We start from the raw sequence: 22,247 nt of genomic DNA, 5'->3' as shown, positions 1-22,247 counted from the left end.
ACAAAGTAGGATCAGGGCACACAGATTTTCACTACCACAAGAGTTCACACAGAACTTCTGTTTGGTGGGGAAAAAAAGCATTTGGCCTTTATGATCATCAATAATATTTAATCTTTACATTTGACATCCTATAACTTTACAATGTGGTAACAGTCTGATCCGAGTTCCAAATTGTTAAGCTTAACAGTGAGAAATGACAATTTGTATGCCTCCGTTTAGAAGTAGCCAGAGGCATTATGTTTTTGGGTTGTTCGCCTGTCCGTACTGTATGTCCGTCCCGTCATGGGGTCTGGTCATGTACCGTAAATCTCTGTGTATAAGACGCACCTGTCTATAAGACGCATACCTATTTTGGGGCCAAGACAGACAAATTTTCCTCTTTAGAAGTCCAAACAGAAATCCAGGCATAGAGGTAGTGTTGTTCTTGTTTCAGAGTGGTGAGTCAACACACAGATTACTGAGCATGGTGCCAGGTGGAGGGGCATAAATCGAAACTTAAAATATATATTTTTTAATTTTAAAAAAGATTTTTTTTTTTTGGCACCTGACTTTTGATTTTATTTTTTTTTCGGCGGGAAAAAGTGCGTTTTATACACGGGGATTTACGGTATATGAAAAATAGCTTGTAAACACGATATTCTGAGAACCTGTTAATGGATTAAAATCAAACTTGAATTTGTAAAATTGCTTCTGTTTTGGTTTGTAAAATCGCTCTATGGCGGAGGTATCATTTTCGACTGCATACAGTCAAAGATCCATCTAGTTCTTAGTCAATCTAGTATTTCTTGACAATACGCAAAGTCCTTGTAAATGCTTAGTTTCAAATGTCACATGACTCACCAATGAAATACGCAAGTGCTATGCTGTTGACGAGGACGATGTTGAGAGGCAAGGAGTAGAGCGTCTTAGGATCAAACGACTGATCTTCATCATCCTGGAGTGACAGAAGGATGGAGAAATGTATGGATGGATAGATGGATGAATGGATGGATGGAAGAATGGAGGGAAGGGTTGATGGACGGATAGAGAGAATGACAGATAGGACGGATATATGGATAGAATAAGCGATGGATGGATAGTTGAAGGCATGAAATGGTGGCTTTTTATTGCTTCAGCACTCTTATACAATCATTTGACTACCATGGAAATTGCATGAAATTTACCTCTGAACAATTTTTAGAATAAAAAGTACATTAAGTTGGTAAAAGTTTATAGTGCAGTATGTTCTCCATTTATCTATTGCTGTCCAAAAAACCGAGGGTTATTTTGCATCATATCTTCTTTTTTCAAATTGATGTGCGAGCCACCTTTCTGTTCATATTATATGAAAGTTATAGGTTCATCAGTAAAATCTAATAATCACTTGCTTGTTTGCTTTTATCTAGGCACAAGAGCTATTTTTAATAATGTGTATGTTGTCTATTCCCTACCCTTCCTTCTTTTTCCCCTTAATTAATTGATTAAACAAATTGCATTGGCTGTGAAATTATTTGGAGAAAGACACAGGATGGAAGAAAAAAAAAGAGCAAAACAAATACACAAATTCTTAATCACGTGTAACCTGACAAACAACATGGTAACAGAACTCATGTAATAACAGACACATTTAAGATGTCATTGAATTTAATTGATCTAAAGTAAATTGAAATCGAATTTAGGTTTACTTTAAATTTCATTCATACTGCAATAGAACTGAATCACAATAAAGATACATGTTAAGTGAATCCAAACTGAAATTGAATTGGAATATTACTGATAATAATAATAATAATAACAATAATAGGCATTTCTATGGCGTCGTCTATCTAGAAATTCTATTCCAAAGCTCACTAATTATTACCCCGGCTGTAATAGCCTAGCAGCATTTCAAGCAATTAATTCCTGCCAGGTACCCATTTACCTCACTTGGGTCGAGTTTGGCAAATGAAGATTAATGCCTTGCCAAAGGACATTAGTGCCGTGTTGGGATCGAACAACGACCTTTGAATTTCAAGTCAAGTGCTTATTAACCACTCGACCACGACACTGCTACCTGATATAATTTTAAAATAAAGTGTGTAATATATTGACCTCATTTTAGGGTAAACTGACTTTAAAATGAATTAAAACTGCATTGAGTGTTGTAATGATATGAAAATGAATCAAATTACAATTGTCCTGATAAAAATTAAATTAAAATGTATTCATACTGAATTTGAAAAACAAATGTAATCCAACAGAATTGAAATTGATGTATACAATACTTTAAATTGTATGAAATCTCAGTGAAAATAAATTAGAATTGAAATGAAATTGAATTGAAATTGATTTGAAAAGAGGGGAATAATTGCAATTCAAAGTTTACTGATGAGACTTACCACCTCTTCTGCTGCATCCAAGTCTTCACCAGACAGTATTCTGTTGATGGTATCTGAACACATCTGTCTCAAGAACTGTAGACTCTTCAGCTGCGTCTTGGCATCTACACCTTCTGTTTATACAATTCATTTCATTTTTATTGAAATTAAATTTTAAATACATTGGTTTATGAATTTCATACAATTTTCAAAGTGCTCATGAAATATCCACATTGTCTACTTTACCATTTGAAAACAAAATCAATTGAAATTAAAGAATTATGATTGATGTGGATTATTGCTCATAGAATAATACTGAACTTGATAGCTGACCTGTAAACAATGCTGTTCTTTTGTTCTATTTCAAATTGTGAGCACACAAGAGTGTTTAATCTTGGCAAAACAGCTTGTCCACTACTTCATTTGTTGTTACATAGATTGACACCAGTAAATCAATGCTCCAGCATTAATTTCTCTATGGTCACTTTCTAACAATACTCAAGGTCCTGATGTGTACCCTGGACCAAATTCTTACCCTACAACTTTTGGGAAATATAGCAATGGCAAATATTCCCTGAGCCAATGTCGGATTCCTTTGAAAGCAACGCAGAATAGCATAAGTATAATTGTCTCTATCGACTGTTTGGCTACATGATAAAAGCACATATTCCATTAAAATATTGTGAAATAAAACTGGTTACTTCAATAATATTCAAGATCACAAAGAAATAAACTACAAATAGAAATAACTGCATAACACAAAGACATCACACTATTTTCTTACCATCTTTCATCAGTCTATTTGTATCTCGTGACCGTTGCTTGTATATCTCATGGTCGACAATTTCGATCATGGCCTCCAGTTCGTCGATGTTTGCCGCTGTCTTTATTGTAAGTAGAAAGGCTTCTGTTGTGAAAGTACTGTCTTTACACTGTGGGAAAACAAAATTACAATTATAATTTACTGCTAGTATACAAATGATTAGTCCACAATTGATACAAATCATATCCCATGGGAAATAGACTTCATCAGAATAGAGAACAGAATGTGATGCTGAAAATTCCCTGCGAAAGCTAGAATTGGTGCAGTCACTGCCAATTTTCATGTACTATACATGTAATTCTTTCAATCTCTATTACGCATGGAAACTTGATGATAAATGGACAGATGATGATGATGATGATGATGCTGATGATGATTAGGCCTGGGACAAATACTAAATTTACTATTTGAATATTCGTGCAAACAGGTATTCAAATATTTTGAATAACAAGTTTCAAATTCAATCGTGCCAGAAGCACAAGAACATGCCAATGCAGTGGCTGGTGCTGTGTCCGATGCAGTGGCTGGTGCTGTGTCCGATGCAGTGGCTGGTGCTGTGTCCGATGCAGTGCTGGTGCAGTGTCTGATGCAGTGGCTGGTGCTGTGTCCGATGCAGTGGCTGGTGCTGTGTCCGATGCAGTGGCTGGTGCAGTGTCCGATGCAGTGGCTGGTGCAGTGTCCGATGCAGTGGCTGGTGCAGTGTCCGATGCAGTGGCTGGTGCTGTGTCCGATGCAGTGGCTGGTGCTGTGTCCGATGCAGTGGCTGGTGCTGTGTCCGATGCAGTGGCTGGTGCTGTGTCCGATGCAGTGCTGGTGCAGTGTCCGATGCAGTGGCCGGTGGTATGGCACTGATTGATATGCCACATGTATATTGTTTTCTCACACTTTAAAGAAATATCTTAAAAGTCAATTGTTACGGAAATGTTTAAGAAAGGCAAGAAGTCGACTTGAGTTCTGGCTCACGGTAGAGTCTATTGATCTAACTCACTCAAGCTTGGTCCAAAATGCCTGATATAATGATATCAAAATGATTACCAAACAATTAGACTGTCCAAAAGACAATTACGAGATAGGATTACTGTAAGGTGATATAACTTATTTAGCCAAACAATACTAAGGTGTTGCAATGGTAAAAAATTCAAGGGTAAACGGTCATTCATACTTTCATTCTTGACCTCATTCTTGACCTCAAACGCAACAATCGATCAGGCTAAAGCTGCATGCGCACACACAAGTGAAACACCCATCAGAGACAAATATTTGAACAGGATTACCATGCATTAATAATTCTTACAATTTACTAAATGCTCTGAGTGTCATTATAATTGCCATACTGTTTAAAATCAAATAATTACTTTCGTCATTACTTCAAATTTTGGAATTGAACTGGCAAGCCACATTATGCATGCGCACACACTATTAAACAAGACACAGAAGTACCTGACGAAATAGGAGAAAAAGGACTACCAAAACAATGAAGAAACATGATAATCATGAAGTAATGATTCTTAAATTTGATCAACCATCTAATGTGTCAATAAAATTGCTATACAAATTCAGAATCATAGAAATATACAATGGTAATTGCTTCAATATGGGGATTTGAACTTGCATGCCACATTAGACATGGGCACACACAAATAAACAAGCCACAACATGCAAGAAAATATAGACTATAGGATGAGAACAATGATGAAAAATATCAAAGACAATCCAGGTGATAACAACTCTTTGTGATTATTTCTGCACTTAGGATACCACTTTACAGAACGTTTGCCTGGTTAGGCCCCATTTTGCAGTACTTTCTTGACGTTTTAAATCCAAATGTCATCATGAAATTTTATATATTCAAATATCAAAATCAACATTCGCTGTTGGGTGAATATTCAAATAGTGGAAAAAGTGTTATCCGAGTGCCGATAAGTTATTTGAATAGTTCACATTTTAGTCCCAGCCCTATTGATTATGATGATGATGATAATGGTGATAATATAAATGATGATGGTTATGATGATAGTTATGATGATGATGATAATGATATGGTAACAACAATAACAACGGCAATGATAACGATAATGATAATGACAATAATAATGATTATTATGATGATGATGCTGCTGATAACGATGATGATGAGTGATGGTGATGATAAATGATAGTGATAATGATGATCTGAAATTCACACACTTTGTCAACTTCTTTTATAGCTAAGAAATGCAGCATTACTTACAATCCATATGATGGTTTGGTTAATATAATCAGGATCTGTGAGCTGTTCAATCATCGATTTGATCATCCCATTGGCTATCACTTCCCGTAGCACGAAGCAGAACGGCTTACTATGGAACTCGTGATCCGGAATCAGCAGAAATAATAAGATTTCAGAAATGGCTCGAAGATATTCTGTGAGAAGGCGATATTGAAACCATTAAATTTGAGAGATGGATGTATCATTTATACAGGTGGGCAATTCCACGGTAACGGAAGGACACTCAGACAAGATTTTTGAACTTCAGGTTCATACTAAAAGAAATGTTTTATTAGTATGTATTAAACTATGGGGAACAAAATGTGTTTCAGTCAAGTGGAAAGCTTCATCAACTTCACAAAGTTTGGATAAACACTAATTAACTGGAAAAACCATGTCCATTTTTATGTCCTTCCGTTACCGAGATAATTAATATGCACATTCTTAAACTACTTAACTATAATGACAATTTTTGGGGGGAGAATTAAAGGCACTTATATAGGTATTATATCTGTACTGTTTCACATCTTATACTAATAAAACAGTTCTTTTAGTATGAACCTGAAGTTCAAAAATCTTGTCTGAGTGTCCTTCCGTTACCGTGGAATTGCCCAGGTAGATCAGAAGATATTTCTAAATAAATAGCATAGCACCCCATTTATGGCATTCTTTTTGTATCCATTCCTAAGTACAACTTAAAGATGGGAAGTTAGTAAGATTCGAAAACAACAATTCAATCCAGAACTCTTTTTCAATTATGTCTAAAAGAGCTTAAACGGAAAATGTGACTGACCAGTTACCACACTATTACAATAACAATATTTAAAGGTACTATGTCCCATTTGCAGGCAAAAAAATGAAAAGGTTAAATTCCAACTGCATTTGAAAGATAATACTAATTTAGAACTTCCCTAAAAAAGGTGGGGCTTGAAAATGTCTTCAAGTGGGAAAATAATGACTATTAGTTGTCAAATCGACTTTAGGGCTATAGAGCCCAAAAGTAATAGTCTTGATTTTCAGACAATTGTACCGAATGGTCATACATGTACGTTTTATGCTGCGAAAAGATTCAATCAGTTTAATCTTGGCCATCAGTGGGTTATTGATGTAGACAAATGCTCATGTACCCTTTACAACTCTTTTCATGTATGTTATTACCAAAGAAGAAAAAAAGCCAGTCAGTCACTCAATAGTGTCTGACAGTGAAGTCTAGCAAGTAAATGGGTTTCCTTGCATAATTTGAATATGAGGACACTGCTAACGTTTAAATTTCACAGATAGGACATACATGACGTATTCATAATTCCTGCAAAGTTCTACAGAATATGAGGTTGGCTGCAAAAGGGACATAGTGCCTTTGAAGCAAGATAATTATAATCAATAAAATTGTTTTCTTGTCTACTGCTAAAAATATACCATGGCTTTAGCTAACCTCACATTATTCAACAAAATCCTTCTTTCCAGGTAGCACTTACAAATGGGTGGAAAGTGACAAATGTAGATGAATGTCTAGCCTAAGAATATTGATGGCTTAAACCAATGACTCTCTATTTTAAGGCAAATTTTAAAACTATTTGACTGTGACAAAATTAAATAGCGAGTTACCAGGGATGGAGAAAAAAAAATGTGAATTCTCTTTTTTTTATATAAAGAAAAGATTTTAAAAGATTGAAATTACCACCTTTTTCTAAAACTCATTTTTTAATCGTTTAAAAATCAAGGACACATGCTATTAAAACTTGTTCGCGTAGCTCCAACTGTAAAGTAAACAATCATTGAAAGTAAGAAACCAGTAATAATTTGGGTATAATAAAATAACTTGGTTTAAAATTGTATTGATTTTTTTATTGAAATAATCTATATAATTGGCCATAATTTCCAGAATTAATTGCATAGGACTATGTACTATAGTGGATAAGGAAAGATCATGTAGGCCTCAAGCATATCAAAATCGCTACTTTGCTTAACTTGTTTATTTATTTATTTATTCAGTTCTGATATTTATACAGGGTGGCACATATCACCAATTTGGTGGTCTTCCATGAGGCCCTGTTTAGTAAGAATAAAACAAATAACAGCAGCAAAAACAAAATAGATAATATACAAGCATATAAACAGGTAAAATACAAATTCATTGGTATCCCCATGAAATAACTGATTATTCAAGAATTATCCTTGATCATTACAAGAAATATGTGAATGGAATTTTCAATTTAAATAGAAAATGCTTTCTTTTTTTAATGAAAACAAGTCAACGCAAAGCGTAGCATCCCCTCGCAGGGTACAAATGACCTATATACGTCAGAACAAGTTACCTCCAGTGGACTATACTATTATATTACTAGGCAAGGAAGTTAACCACATTTTCACATAATTCTTTTTGCATATTTAATGGGCTATGACTTTCACCTTTGACCTACATTCTCAGAAATCGAACTTAGGCTGTACATGTATTTTGATACCATGTACCTTCATATTAAATTTCATTAAAATTTGTCAAACATTACTCAAGTTATCGAATGGAAACCAGATTCACATATTTAATGAGCTATGACTTTTGACCTACATACTTCGAAATCGAACTTCGGCTGTGTTTTGATACCATGATCCTTCACATCAAATTTTATTAAAATCTGTCAAACAATACTAAAGTTATGGATCTGAAACCAGATCCGCATATTTAATGAGCTATGACCTTTGACCTACATACTCTGAAATCAAACTTGGGCTGTGTTTTTATACCATAAACCTTCATATCAAATTTCATTAAAATCCGTCAAACAATACTAAAGTTATGGATCGGAAACCAGATTCGCATATTTAATGAGCTATGACCTTTGACCTTTGACCTACGTACTCCAAAATGGAACTTAGCCTGTATTTTGATATCATGTATCTTCATATCCAATTTCATTAAAATCCGTCAAACATTACTGAAGTTATCGATCGGAAACCAAATTTGTTACGAACGGACGGCAGCGTTTCTATATCCCCTCCAACTTCGTCGGCGAGGGGATAATAAAATAAAGAACAGATGATAACCACGTATTTAAAAGAAAGAAAAAAAATTGATTGAAAACGTTCATTTTGTAATCTGATATAGTTTAACACACAGGATACCAAAATTGTTGGTACGGTATACATATTTACACTCAAATACACTTAAATTGTTTACAAGATAGCTGAAAAATGGATACATTACATGTATGCATATGATATAACGATAACCATGTCAACCAAATTTAATAATTTTGCAAATAGGAAAAATTGGTTAGCTTCGCACGAATGCATTCAGGGTTGGAAAAAGATAGTTGAATCAGAATTTATAAATATTTACATCAGATTTTGTTTTCAAATTGAAACCAGATTTTTTTTTTCATCAGATTTTTCTAAAATTTCAATCATTTTTTTTTTTTTTAATCAAAGAGATTCAAATCTATCACTAAAAGGAAGAAGGTGGCAATTCGATATAATAAACAAACAAAAGAAGAAGGAAAAAGGAGAAAAGAAGTAGCAAAAGGTTAAAAATAGTCTTCATATGAGATTGAGATTGTTGATTTGGGCACAATTTCCACAATGTTTAGACCTGCAGTAATAAGTTTAGGGAAGATCATGATGGCCTCATGCATATTAATAATTTAAAGGCTAAATTGCCTAATAAATGATAATAAGAATGAATTTTGTTTGTTTGAAAAATGTTCCACATACAATGGAGAAAAAAAAAGAACGAAGCATAAAAAATAGATCTTTGACTGCATGCCAAAACAGAAGCATTTTTAAAATTCAAGTTTGATTGTAATCCATTAACAGGTTCTTAGAATAACGTGATTACAAGCTATTTTTCATAAATACATGTATGACCCTTTGATCTTTGACCTCATGACCGTAAAACCTAGTAGAAAAACAAAACTAGACTAGAATTGGTGATTGCTGATGAATTTGTGATCTGCAACAGCTCTGAAAAGACGAAGAAACAATCATCAGACAGCATCTGAGGTATAATCAACAATCAGAACTTCCTTTGGCCTTTGTACACAACATACCAAGCTCAATATTTATATGAAACAATGACATCCAAGAAGGATACTAGCATCACAGAAACTGGACAATTTCATATTGTAGTACCTGTGAGTTGAACCCAACAGGTTGTAATATGGATTTTCTCATTAATAAAATTCCACATACTCTCAGCTACACTACTACCCATATTTTTCCCGGTGATAAGGCCGCAGCGCCGCATAGGCCGCACCCCCAACTTTGAAATTTCAAAGAGGGGGAAAAAAAAGAAAAAAACAAAAACAAAGGGGAAAAAAAAACGGACAAAACAAAATAATCGTAATTTTCTAGTAAAACACTATTTTTTTTTACAAACTGATACCAAATTCATCAATATTCTTATAAATTACCGGAAGTTTTGGTGTCCAATATATACCCCTACCACAATGTACGGTGTAATGCGAAATCGCATGAAATGGATTCAAAGTGGCGACTTCGGCTGGATGCAATTGCGTTCGCGGCAGCTCCGTTAAACGGTCCCTTCTTTTACTTTTGCAATGCATTGGCAAAAAATTAGATCAAGATCTATCGGCAGATGTTGTTTTAGGAAGTTTATTTTCATCTTTGTGTCAACAATGCAAGTTAAAATTGTCGGTAAGATTTGTGGAAATGTCCTGTACCATAGTGGTAGTTACTTTGGCAGCTCGGCTATGACCAGGGTAATATGTGTAAAGCGCCATGAGCGTCACCTGACGGATACCGGCGCTATGTAGATAACCATATTATTTATTTTTTATTTATAGTTATTGTAGTCCCATATGTACTAATTTGTGCTGTTTTTTCATAGTTTTGACTTGCGTTTTTTTTTTTTTTTTTACTCTTCCGCCGCAAAGGCAGCACCCCGACTTTTTGATATTTTCTCTTCCAAAAATACTGCGGCCTTTACGCCGGCAAATACGGTACATACTAACATTAGGGGGAAATAGGCGATGAACAACGGCGATACAGTTTGATGAACATCAACAATGATATCAAAAACAGAGCTGAATATCATGAAAATGATGGAATTTAGAATTCTGACTTTGAAAGGCCATAAATGACGTCACTAAGCAAAGTATGGTCAAATGAGACATGAAATTGTAGGGCCTATCTCTAGCTCGTACTCTATCCGAATAATGAAATGAATTTGAGGGTTCATGGACTTGTTTAAGTGCTATCATGAATTAACCAGAAGCATATTTTCGAAAATGTGGTAGATTTGGTAAATGTAGGCGAGCGTAGATTCTATTTTTAACGCGCACATATGACATTATTGTGCGCCAAGAGTGCCATTATGTTGGCAGAATTGTGTGCAATATAAATGTAGAATTATTATTAGTATTATTATTTAAGGTCAGAAAGGAGTGAAATTTGGGAAATTTGATTAGGGAAGAATAAAAAATCTGATCCATTGAAGTAAATGCCATTTCTACATTCCATACACAATCTGCCTGTGATAACACATGCACGTGCGCAAGGAGGGAGAAGGACTAGAAATATTGCAATCTGTATTGCCGTGCAATGCGAATGTATCCCCCAGCAGTGGCAGCGATTTTTGTGTCATCCTTATGTTCGAAGGAGGAACAAAGATCCCCTCTCACCTCCCTGAAACGTAGAGATCACCACTAGTGGCTCAGATTTTTGATCAAGACTAGTAGCAGCATCACCAAAACAATATGTGTGTAGATTAGAGTATAATGCATCTCTGTAGAAAATTTGAAAGATCTGTCAAGAAATGTGGCAGTTAGAGCGCATAAAAGACAGCCACCAAAATATGAACTTTAACCACATAAAAGACGGAACGATGAGGGCAGCATCGCCCAAAAGTGTAGATTGTACCAAGATACATTTCTAATTCTCTAAACAAAATTTGAAAGAAAACTGTCAAGAAATGTGGCAGTTAGAGCGCATAAAAGACAGCCACCAAAATATGACCTTTGACCACATAAAAGATGGAACACTGGGGGCAGCATCACCAAAAGTTGTAGGTGCGTAGATTATACCAAGATACACCTTTGTTAAAAATTTGAAAAAAATCCCTTGAAAAATGTGGCCTATAGAGCACACACAAACCATCCAAAAAAATATGGCCTTTTACCCTAGATAGAAGACGGAACACTGGGGTCAGCATCACCAAAAGTTATAGGTGTTGAGATTATACTACGATACACCTCCATACAAAATTTGAAAGAAATCCATCAAGGAATGTGGCAGTTAGAGCGCACACAAGAATATGACGCCGCGGCATAACGCTGCTGAATCCAAAGTACCCCACCGGCATACTGTCGGGGGATACAATAATTAACAAAGTAATGAAGAAAAGCATTTCATACCCGCTTCTTTTTCTTCTGATGTGCACACCAGGTCTCGGCAGATTCCGTTCTCCATCTCGATCTCCAGATCAAAGAAGACAGATTCAAGGTCAGGTGGAGGTGCAATTGTTTCTGAAAATAAAAGGTAAAGGAAAACTTGGATTGATCTGCAGAATGGCAACACTATACAAAGTAAAATGATACTACATGTATTATGACTTTTCCCTTTCCTCTTCTACCAAAATGTTACAGACGGACATTTCCTTTGCAAAAAACTTTTGTGATTGCAAACTTAATTTAATGGAGCATGTAATCTAGACTACTCGCAAAGTTTCATGCCAAGATTCTGATTTAATAACTCAGGACTTTCTTCTTCTACACTGCAAATCTGTCTAGGATTTAGAGAACCTGATATTTCACATAAACAAAGATACAAAAAATAACCAATTTCTACATCAACACTTAAACAATAGCAACCCTTTGTGTCATCCGGGCCCAGTAACATAAGGATAATTTTTCAATTTATTGTATTTTTTGCAATTTCCCACAATATAAATGATTGTATGATCGATAAATTGATTGTACATGTACATTAAATCAATTGCTAAGCTATGCATTAGGGCCCTGAAGAAAAGCGACATGTTTAAACACTCTCTGGTCATGAATATGAAAGTGGTATCACCGACCTTCCGATCTGATGATAGCCTTGAGTTTATCCTGAGAATTCCTGAAGAGCCTGACGTGAGAGGCTACATCGTCCACTAACTTCCTCGTGAAATAGGTCAACCAATCCACGTCTTTTGATCTGAGAAAGTGGAAATCACAACATTTGGAGGTTACCTTGGCAAAATATGTTTTTCCTACAAGAAGTGATGAGTCTTATAATTTTATCATCTGTCAACACTTTTTTTTTATCTGAGAAAGTGGCCAAAAAATTGGTTACCATGGTAACACAGTTTGTTGATGCACCAAGCATGTATTCTCATGACAAAATTAACCTTTCTTTTAATAGCTTGCAGCAATGCAATGCAATGCAATGCAATGAAGAGAAATTTCATTCACAAATCTATTACTCTGCAGGAAATGTGTGCTACTGTTAGAAAGTGCTGTAGCTGAACGCAAAGGCCTGGTTTGGATGTTTGTCAGAAAAATGTAAACGTTTTCGCAAGCCAATTAACATGTCATTTTGTACCTAATTTTCATGTAATAATTGCTCCTTCTATATTTACTTTTTTCCAATTTTCTTCCTTTGTGATTTATGCCTCTCCAGTGGTGGGCGCAACTTCACTGGTGCCATTTAAATCCCAAATACTGACATCTGCAACATCGCGATCGCAAGCTATAAACAAGAAGTCCTCCGTGCTGATCGGTGCCGCCCAGTGCCGACCACCATAGCTATAACGCTGCTTGCTATTATATTACCGAACCCCAAACTGAACTCTGCCGAACCCGAACATGGCGCCTGACTTACATGTACAGCACTACTGTTTAATAGAAGTTAATCACAGGAAACAAAGACCCCATTTTCACTCACGTTTTGGACCGGTCTACGCTAGACTGGTCCATGATCCAACAAGATCTAAGATTTGTTTGTCTACACACTTTTCCTGTTGCTATAATAGTAGCACAAGTCATGGTATCATTTATATCTTCTCTCTCTCTCTATCTTTTTTTGTTATCCATTGCTTCCTTTTACCTCCTCCTCCTTTCATTATGTTACTCTTTACTTTGATCACGGTTTAGTCTTCCTTTTCTATCTTTCCTTATGCTATTCTTTCTTTTTAACCTCCTACAATCTGATCTTTCTATTTTTCTATTTTTGTCTTCTTTGTTACCGTATTCTCCAATCCTCTTTTCTTTTTACCTTTCCGTAAGTTATTTTTTGTTTTTCTTTCTATCATCTTCCCTAGTGCGTTTCCTTATGCTATTCCTTGTTTTTATCCATCATCTTTTATTTCTTTCATTCCCTTTATCATTTTTTGTGTGTGTGTAATTCTGTCATTTTCTCTTTCCTTCTTTCCTTATGTTATTCTTTGTTTTTGTAATTCTATCATTTTTCTCTTTCTATCTTTTCTTATGTTGTCTATTTTCCCCCTCTCATCTCTTCTTTTCAAATGTTTATCTTCCAGTATGTATCTCCTTATTTCTCGACTGTCATCTTCCATTTCTACCTCTTCCCATATTTCTTTCTCTTTCCTCCAAGACTCATTACTTTACCGCAAAAACATGCTCACTTCCGGTTGAAGTACACTTCCGGTTAAGGTACACTTCTGGTTTTAATAAAGTACACTTCCTGGCACTGTTTGTCTTCACACTGCACGTTAGAGCAGTCTGGAGTGGTCTAGGAAACAAACCGTTCTAGAAGACAACATACTCAATGTGGTCTTCTTGACCGGTCTAGAAGTATTCCTGACACTCAATTTTAAATTGCTCTAATGTAGACCAGTCTAGCATAGAGTGAGAATGGGGTCTTACACAATTTCAATAATACAAGTTGCTGTTCAGTGTTTATTCAATCTATGATACAGAGAGAAATTATATACTTCTAAATGCTTTAACGTAAAACAACAATGGATATAATTTAGAATTATATATTAACCAGTTCAATTCAAATCAACTGAACCAACATCCAACATAAGAGGATGATCATAATAGCTCGGCCTCAAATTGTACATAATTTGTTCTAATCATCATGACCATCCCTTAAAGGTACTATGTCCCATTTGCAGGCCAAAAAAATAGAAACAAGGGAAACGCTCTCGCCTGCATTACACAATTTAATATGACGAAAAATTGAGGTTGGAACATTATTCATAGGCAGGGTGGCCCATTAGCAGCCCCCCCTCCCCCCCCTCCCCAATGAAATCCTCAAAATATAATCAGCATTTTGAAGTGAATATTGACCAAGAGTCATCTGAAGAATTATTTACTATAATTTGTACCAAGATTAATAACTTTAATGGAATATCATATATGAAAAAATAGCATAAATGTATTTATTAATCCTCACACACTGACTTTTGACCTTGACTTTGTGACCTGGAATTTGTGTCATAAGATTTGTGATACTTGAAAACCATTGTGTACAACTTTTATGGAATTTGAACAAACACTTTTGAAATTATGCTAAAAATTCAAAATCTTGATGTTGATGCCACAAAAAAGTCTAAGTTTGTTGACCTGAAATGACCTTTGACCTTGATTTTGTGACCTGAAATTCTACTCACATGATTGGAAATACTTGATAACCCTTTAGTCTAAGTTTCCTTGAATGAGAACTTATACTTTCAAAATTATACTAAAAATAACCTAAGGTTAAGTTTTTGATTTTGATTCAATCACTTTAATTTTGGCCATTTGGCCCAAGTAGTGGGTCATTGATGTAGACAAATGCTCATGTACCTACATTGAATTACAGCATTTTATGTATGATATTACCAAAGAAAAAACGATGTCAGTCAGTCACTCAATAATGTCTGACAGTGAAGTCACAGATTTCACAGATATGACATACATGACATATTCATAATTCCTGCAAAGTTCTACAGAATTTGATGTTGGGTGCAAAAGACATGTACATGTAGTATCTTGTTTTTAAAAGACAGAAATCCCCTCTGCACAAGATTGTTGCTCCTTCCCTTTTAATGGATACCATACATTCTACATTATCATCAGAATCTGTTAATCATATCAACATATTAACCTACATACATGCAATATGAGCAATATTAGTGACAAGCATGGAATATACAATGAAGTGGTTATAATAAATTTATCTAGAAATCAAAGTCTACATTAAAATATTTCCACGTATTTCTCCATGAACATTAACATGAACATGTAGGTCAAATTACAAAACACTCAATACATAATTGAGTTTGCAATTTGCTATGGCTACTAAATGACTTTTAACAAAATACCCATGTTATTTAATGTAGGTACATAAATACTGCTCTAAATATGAGGTCTATTTACGTTCCAGAAAACCATTTCGAAAAACTATTGTTTTTTAACTACCATTTCCACTACTGGAACATCCAGCGCGATACTTGTTTGGGTGAGCTGTGCGCATGCTTTTTTTGGGGGGGGGGGTGCTGCCCCAGTCCCCCTAAAGGAAACGTACCCCAATAGAACAACTTAACATCACCCTTGCTTAAGTATAATCCCTACTAAGTTTGGTTAAAATCTTGCCTTGCACTTTTTAGAAGAATTCCAAAATGTAAGCCAGACAGCATTTTTTGTTTTGAGGGGGGGGGGGGGGTAGTCTAAGCCACCCCCCCCCCCTGATTTCTTTCCCCCCTGCTTGATTTAAATAAAGTCAAAATCTAATCATGGTTTTTTTTAAAAATAGGTAAAAAAAAGAAGAATTCTAATTATTGACATAAGGGTATATACATACCCTACATGTATATGGCAACTTTAAATTTCCCCCATCCTGCAGGTGATTCCTACTTTAATATTAATACTTTAAATATATCCTGGGCAGGTTATTACATGTTTGTATGTAACTTTAGCACGGATATCTGAATATATCTGTACCCTACTGTAAAAAAAGCATTAAGGATTTTTTTTTTAAAGGTCATTTTTACAAGTTTCCCTAGTTTTACCCTTTTCATGACTTGGGTAGGATTTCCCCCCTCACAGTGGTGCGCAATCATGTTTTTTTTTTCTCCCTAAAACACAAAGAAGGTACTGTGTAAGGTTTCTAATACAATATGTGTTATGCCTTAAAGTGACTCAGTAACATTATTGAAGGTTGATGAAGAAACTGCGTAATTTTTGTATGAAATGTTATTTTTGATATGCCTTCTGCTGTATAACTCTCTAACATGCAACAAATCCTGAAAAAATTCTAAAACCACAAATATATTTATGGTTTTCTTTGAAGGCGTCACTGTGCAACACCCTCTAACAGTAAATTCTCCCAAAAGACAGGCTTTTAAAAATCTTTCCACACTTAAATATCTGGGATGGTATATAGAGCCAATTCATTTCTTTGTGACGATTTACATTCACATAATTAAATTGTAATAATATAGTTCAGAGAATTAAGGAATCAATCAAATCAGTTTTCCTCAATTCCGTTTTCACTCAAACTTTCAGATTATCTTTAATTGTACATCTAGCATTGAATTCACTGATAGAATGAGAATTTCTCCTGCTCTTGAGCAGGAGAATTTAATCGCCTATTTCTCTTCTTTTCATCTGCTATTTAATCTGCTTTTTTCCTCTGTAGCATTCATAGTGGCCGTTTCATCGGATGCATACGATGAAAATCAGGCCAGCTTGAAAGAGGTATTTGTCAGTTAAATAATTATCAATAAACAAAGCACTTAGGTAGTTGAAATCTAAGTTATTGAATCTGTATGGCAATCAAGTTGGTAGCACAAAATTAATTATAGCTGTTGAATGGAGAGTAGGGTACAACCTTTATCCTGTAGCATACTGTACATGTATACTCAGTTTATGCCCAGGGCTCAAATAAATTTTTTGTCCACGGGGGCTCTTCCCAAAAAAAAGAGCCCCTGTGAGCCTTCTCACGGGGGCTCTCTTAGTACTGACGAGGGCTCTTTTTTATACAAATTTCCATTGAATTGGTACCTATGATACTCCTCAATTCTTTGCTATTTCATCATTATCATTTATTTAAGTCATCGCATTTTCCCTCTTACAAATTAACAAGCTACATTACTGTTACTGACTTTCACCCCGTGATGAAATTCTCTTGATTTCTTCCTGCTCTGCAAATTATTTCCTCCTCATTATTCGGAGCAACCTTTACATCTTTACTGAGCTGCATGGCGGCGAGGCGATTTTTTTTTTTTTTTTTTTGGGGGGGGGGGGGGGGGGGTGCTATTTTGGACCCCCCGTAAGTGATGTTTCCTGGCATCTACTTACATGCGAAGCATCGTCCACGAGCTGCATAGCAGCGAGGCGATTTGTTGTTGTTGTTGCTATTTTGAACGCCCGTAAGTTGTAAGTGATGGTTTCCTGGCATCTACTAACATCTACTAATACTGTGTGGGTCTGGATGGCGTTTTTCTATGCACATCACATTTTCAGGGGGGGGGGGTAAACCCCCTAACCACCCCCCCCCCACCCTATAGATCTGCCCATGTTACCATATCATTCCACGACATCTTGGTCTTCCTCTTCTTCTCAATAGGGACTTTTAGATTTGCGTGGACGTGTTACGTCCTTTTAAGCACTGGCAGTAACTTAAAAGGAGATCACACGTTGCAATCCAGGTTCTCGTTGTGCAAATCTAAAAGTTCCTAATATTGATTTACTGGTCGAGGTTCATCATTTGCTGGTCATTTGAAATCAATAGATTTCAGTGGATTCATGCTTTTCACAACAAAAAACTTTGTTTCAGCCCTTGCGCGATCGCCTCCAGCTGCAGCAGATATGGGGCGGCAGCATGCACACGTACCATTAGTAGGCCTATAGCCACTGCTGACTGCAGCACCAGCTGCACTGCGAGCTTCCGTTGTTTGAATCAGTAATAATACTCATAGAACGAGAAATCTTGCACGCTAATCTAAGTTCCATTTCATTGGTTTAAGGTTTGAAAATTAAAACTCAATATTGTGTTAAAGTTATTACAGAAAAGATAATCTTTATTTTATAATTCCACGGGGGCGATTTTTAATTTTGCAATCGCCCCCGTGAGCAACCTGACGGGGGCAATTGTGTAGCTCACGGGGGCGAATCGCCCATCGCCCCCGTGCATTTTGAGCGCTGTTTATGCCATTCACATCTCCACACAAACCCACTACTTAACTGCACACTTTTTAGGTACAGTGTACTGCACATGTATGACATGGGTGAAAAAAAGAAAAACCATGGTAAAGAATACTTTGAATATTGACTTTGTTTATAGGCACAATAAAACCTCTAGATTCAATTTTGGGATTGAACTTGAAGGTACATGTATACAAGAATCAGAAAAAAAAATGTCATCAAGCAGGACCACAAGTACATGAACACTGAACAGTGACAAGGTTTCCTTCACTCTATGCTGTACATGAACACTGAAAAGTGACAAGGTTTCCTCCCCTCCTTCACTCTATGCTGTAAAACCTTTTAAAGCTCGCGGGCCACAGCTAACGATTGACATAACTTGGCGGGCCGTTAGTCTTCTCCGCCCCCCCCCACACCTACATGCAATACGTGTACACACCTGCAATTTGCAAAAACAATTCAACAAGCAAACAACAAAATCAGTGGGAAAAAAAATCAGGCTTACATTTTTAGTGTGATTTCTGGGGCTTGCACTTTTCTGCTATGTTGTTAACCTTCATGACATACTCAGACAAATGAGGCAAAGTGGTTCATCTTTCTCTTCTATGAAGAAATACCTTTTCTTCGCAGGTCTCAAAGTCGGTGCTATCTTGGTTGTTATTTCAAACAAAATCAAGGACACAGCAGAAAGAATATATCCTAACTTTATTAGTCGTATACTTAACATCTCATTGAACGCAGTGTAAAGGGAAGATGACTATCCAGTTTATGATTAAGATTCATGAGAAAATTCAACGGCGAGAGAAAAGGGTTGTACCGGTAATTGTTTCAAGACAAGTACGGCATTTCAAAAATATTTCTTGATTCACAACATTTGTATATTTACAAACATTATACTGCGTGCGGAAATTACAAACTGAAATTAACACGGCGAGTGATGTTAATGTCGTATGTAATGTACATGTAATGAGAGGGAATTTGAGGAGTTTTGTATCAACCAAGTAACGAGTCAATATGTTGTGAATAATGATTTTAGCCTATTTCATCGTTGCTATGCGGGCCGCGTTTCATTGATGAGCCATATTTATAATTACTTTTACAATGCTCCGCGGGCCGCACCAGAAGAGCTCGTAGGCCGCATGTTGGCCACCCGTGCTGTACATGAACACTGAATAGTGACAAGGTTTCCTCCCCTCCTTCACTCTATGCTGTACATGAACAATGAATAGTGACAAGGTTTCCTCCCCTCCTTCACTCTAGATGCTGTACATGAAGGCTGAATAGTGACAAGGTTTCCTCCCCACCTTCACTCTATGCTGTACATGAACACTGAATAGTGACAAGGTTTCCTCCCCTCCTGCACTCTATGCTGTACATGAACAATGAATAGTGACAAGGTTTCCTCCCCTCCTTCACTCTATGCTGTACATGAACAATGAATAGTGACAAGGTTTCCTCCCCTCCTTCACTCTAGATGCTGTACATGAAGGCTGAATAGTGACAAGGTTTCCTCCCCTCCTTCACTCTATGCTGTACATGAATGCTGAATAGTGACAAGGTTTCCTCCCCTCCTTCACTCTATGCTGTATATGAACACTGAATAGTGACAAGGTTTCCTCCCCTCCTTCACTCTATGCTGTATATGAACACTGAATAGTGACAAGGTTTCCTCCCCTCCTTCACTCTATGCTGTATATGAACACTGAATAGTGACAAGGTTTCCTCCCCTCCTTCACTCTATGCTGTATATGAACACTGAATAGTGACAAGGTTTCCTCCCCTCCTTCACTCTATGCTGTACATGAACACTGAATAGTGACAAGGTTTCCTCCCCTCCTTCACTCTATGCTGTACATGAACACTGAATAGTGACAAGGTTTCCTCCCCTCCTTCACTCTATGCTGTATATGAACGCTGAATAGTGACAAGGTTTCCTCCCCTCCTTCACTCTATGCTGTACATGAACGCTGAATAGTGACAAGGTTTCCTCCCCTCCTTCACTCTATGCTGTACATGAACACTGAATAGTGACAAGGTTTCCTCCCCTCCTTCACTCTATGCTGTACATGAACGCTGAATAGTGACAAGGTTTCCTCCCCTCCTTCACTCTATGCTGTACATGAACGCTGAATAGTGACAAGGTTTCCTCCCCTCCTTCACTCTATGCTGTACATGAATGCTGAAAAGTGACAAGGTTTCCTCCCCTCCTTCACTCTATGCTGTACATGAATGCTGAATAGTGACAAGGTTTCCTCCCCTCCTTCACTCTATGCTGTATATGAATGCTGAATAGTGACAAGGTTTCCTCCCCTCCTTCACTCTATGCTGTACATGAATGCTGAATAGTGACAAGGTTTCCTCCCCTCCTTCACTCTATGCTGTACATGAATGCTGAATAGTGACAAGGTTTCCTCCCCTCCTTCACTCTATGCTGTATATGAACACTGAATAGTGACAAGGTTTCCTCCCCTCCTTCACTCTATGCTGTACATGAACACTGAATAGTGACAAGGTTTCCTCCCCTCCTTCACTCTATGCTGTACATGAATGCTGAATAGTGACAAGGTTTCCTCCCCTCCTTCACTCTATGCTGTACATGAACACTGAATAGTGACAAGGTTTCCTCCCCTCCTTCACTCTATGCTGTACATGAATGCTGAATAGTGACAAGGTTTCCTCCCCTCCTTCACTCTATGCTGTACATGAACGCTGAATAGTGACAAGGTTTCCTCCCCTCCTTCACTCTATGCTGTACATGAATGCTGAATAGTGACAAGGTTTCCTCCCCTCCTTCACTCTATGCTGTACATGAATGCTGAATAGTGACAAGGTTTCCTCCCCTCCTTCACTCTATGCTGTATATGAACAATGAATAGTGACAAGGTTTCCTCCCCTCCTTCACTCTATGCTGTACATGAACACTAAATAGTGACAAGGTTTCCTCCCCTCCTTCACTCTATGCTGTACATGAATGCTGAATAGTGACAAGGTTTCCTCCCCTCCTTCACTCTATGCTGTACATGAACACTGAATAGTGACAAGGTTTCCTCCCCTCCTTCACTCTATGCTGTACATGAATACTGAATAGTGACAAGGTTTCCTCCCCTCCTTCACTCTATGCTGTACATGAACGCTGAATAGTGACAAGGTTTCCTCCCCTCCTTCACTCTATGCTGTATATGAACACTGAATAGTGACAAGGTTTCCTCCCCTCCTTCACTCTAGATGCTGTACATGAACGCTGAATAGTGACAAGGTTTCCTCCCCTCCTTCACTCTAGATGCTGTATATGAACACTGAATAGTGACAAGGTTTCCTCCCCTCCTTCACTCTATGCTGTACATGAATGCTGAATAGTGACAAGGTTTCCTCCCCTCCTTCACTCTAGATGCTGTACATTAACGCTGAATAGTGACAAGGTTTCCTCCCCTCGTTCACTCTATGCTGTAAATGAACGCTGAATAGTGACAAGGTTTCCTCCCCTCCTTCACTCTAGATGCTGTAAATGAACGCTGAATAGTGACAAGGTTTTCTCCCCTCCTTCACTCTATGCTGTACATGAATGCTGAATAGTGACAAGGTTTCCTCCCCTCCTTCACTCTATGCTGTACATGAACGCTGAATAGTGACAAGGTTTCCTCCCCTCCTTCACTCTATGCTGTACATGAACAATGAATAGTGACAAGGTTTCCTCCCCTCCTTCACTCTAGATGCTGTACATGAACACTGAATAGTGACAAGGTTTCCTC

At 37.0% G+C, this 22,247-nt stretch overlaps 1 protein-coding gene across 2 annotated transcripts in view; it reads right to left on the bottom strand.

The window, feature by feature from the left end:
* LOC115917988 (sorting nexin-13-like) overlaps positions 1–22,247 on the bottom strand; it is a 59,147-nt gene that overhangs the window by 18,303 nt on the left and 18,597 nt on the right. The window contains exons 5-10 of one of the 2 annotated variants that reach the window (XM_030990527.1): positions 12,441–12,559; positions 11,776–11,886; positions 5,390–5,562; positions 3,121–3,268; positions 2,361–2,470; positions 841–934 (exon numbers count right to left, since the gene is read on the bottom strand). In XM_030990527.1, coding sequence (XP_030846387.1) covers positions 841–934; positions 2,361–2,470; positions 3,121–3,268; positions 5,390–5,562; positions 11,776–11,886; positions 12,441–12,559 — 755 coding nt within the window. Of the gene's footprint in view, positions 1–840; positions 935–2,357; positions 2,471–3,120; positions 3,269–5,389; positions 5,563–11,775; positions 11,887–12,440; positions 12,560–22,247 lie in introns of both variants that reach the window. The other variant, XM_030990526.1, reaches the window with a different exon arrangement.

Source organism: Strongylocentrotus purpuratus, unplaced genomic scaffold (genome assembly GCF_000002235.5).
Source record: "Strongylocentrotus purpuratus isolate Spur 01 unplaced genomic scaffold, Spur_5.0 spur5_scaffold_19, whole genome shotgun sequence".
Classification (NCBI taxonomy): Eukaryota; Metazoa; Echinodermata; class Echinoidea; order Camarodonta; family Strongylocentrotidae; genus Strongylocentrotus; species Strongylocentrotus purpuratus.
This window is presented reverse-complemented; position numbering and strand designations above follow the sequence as displayed.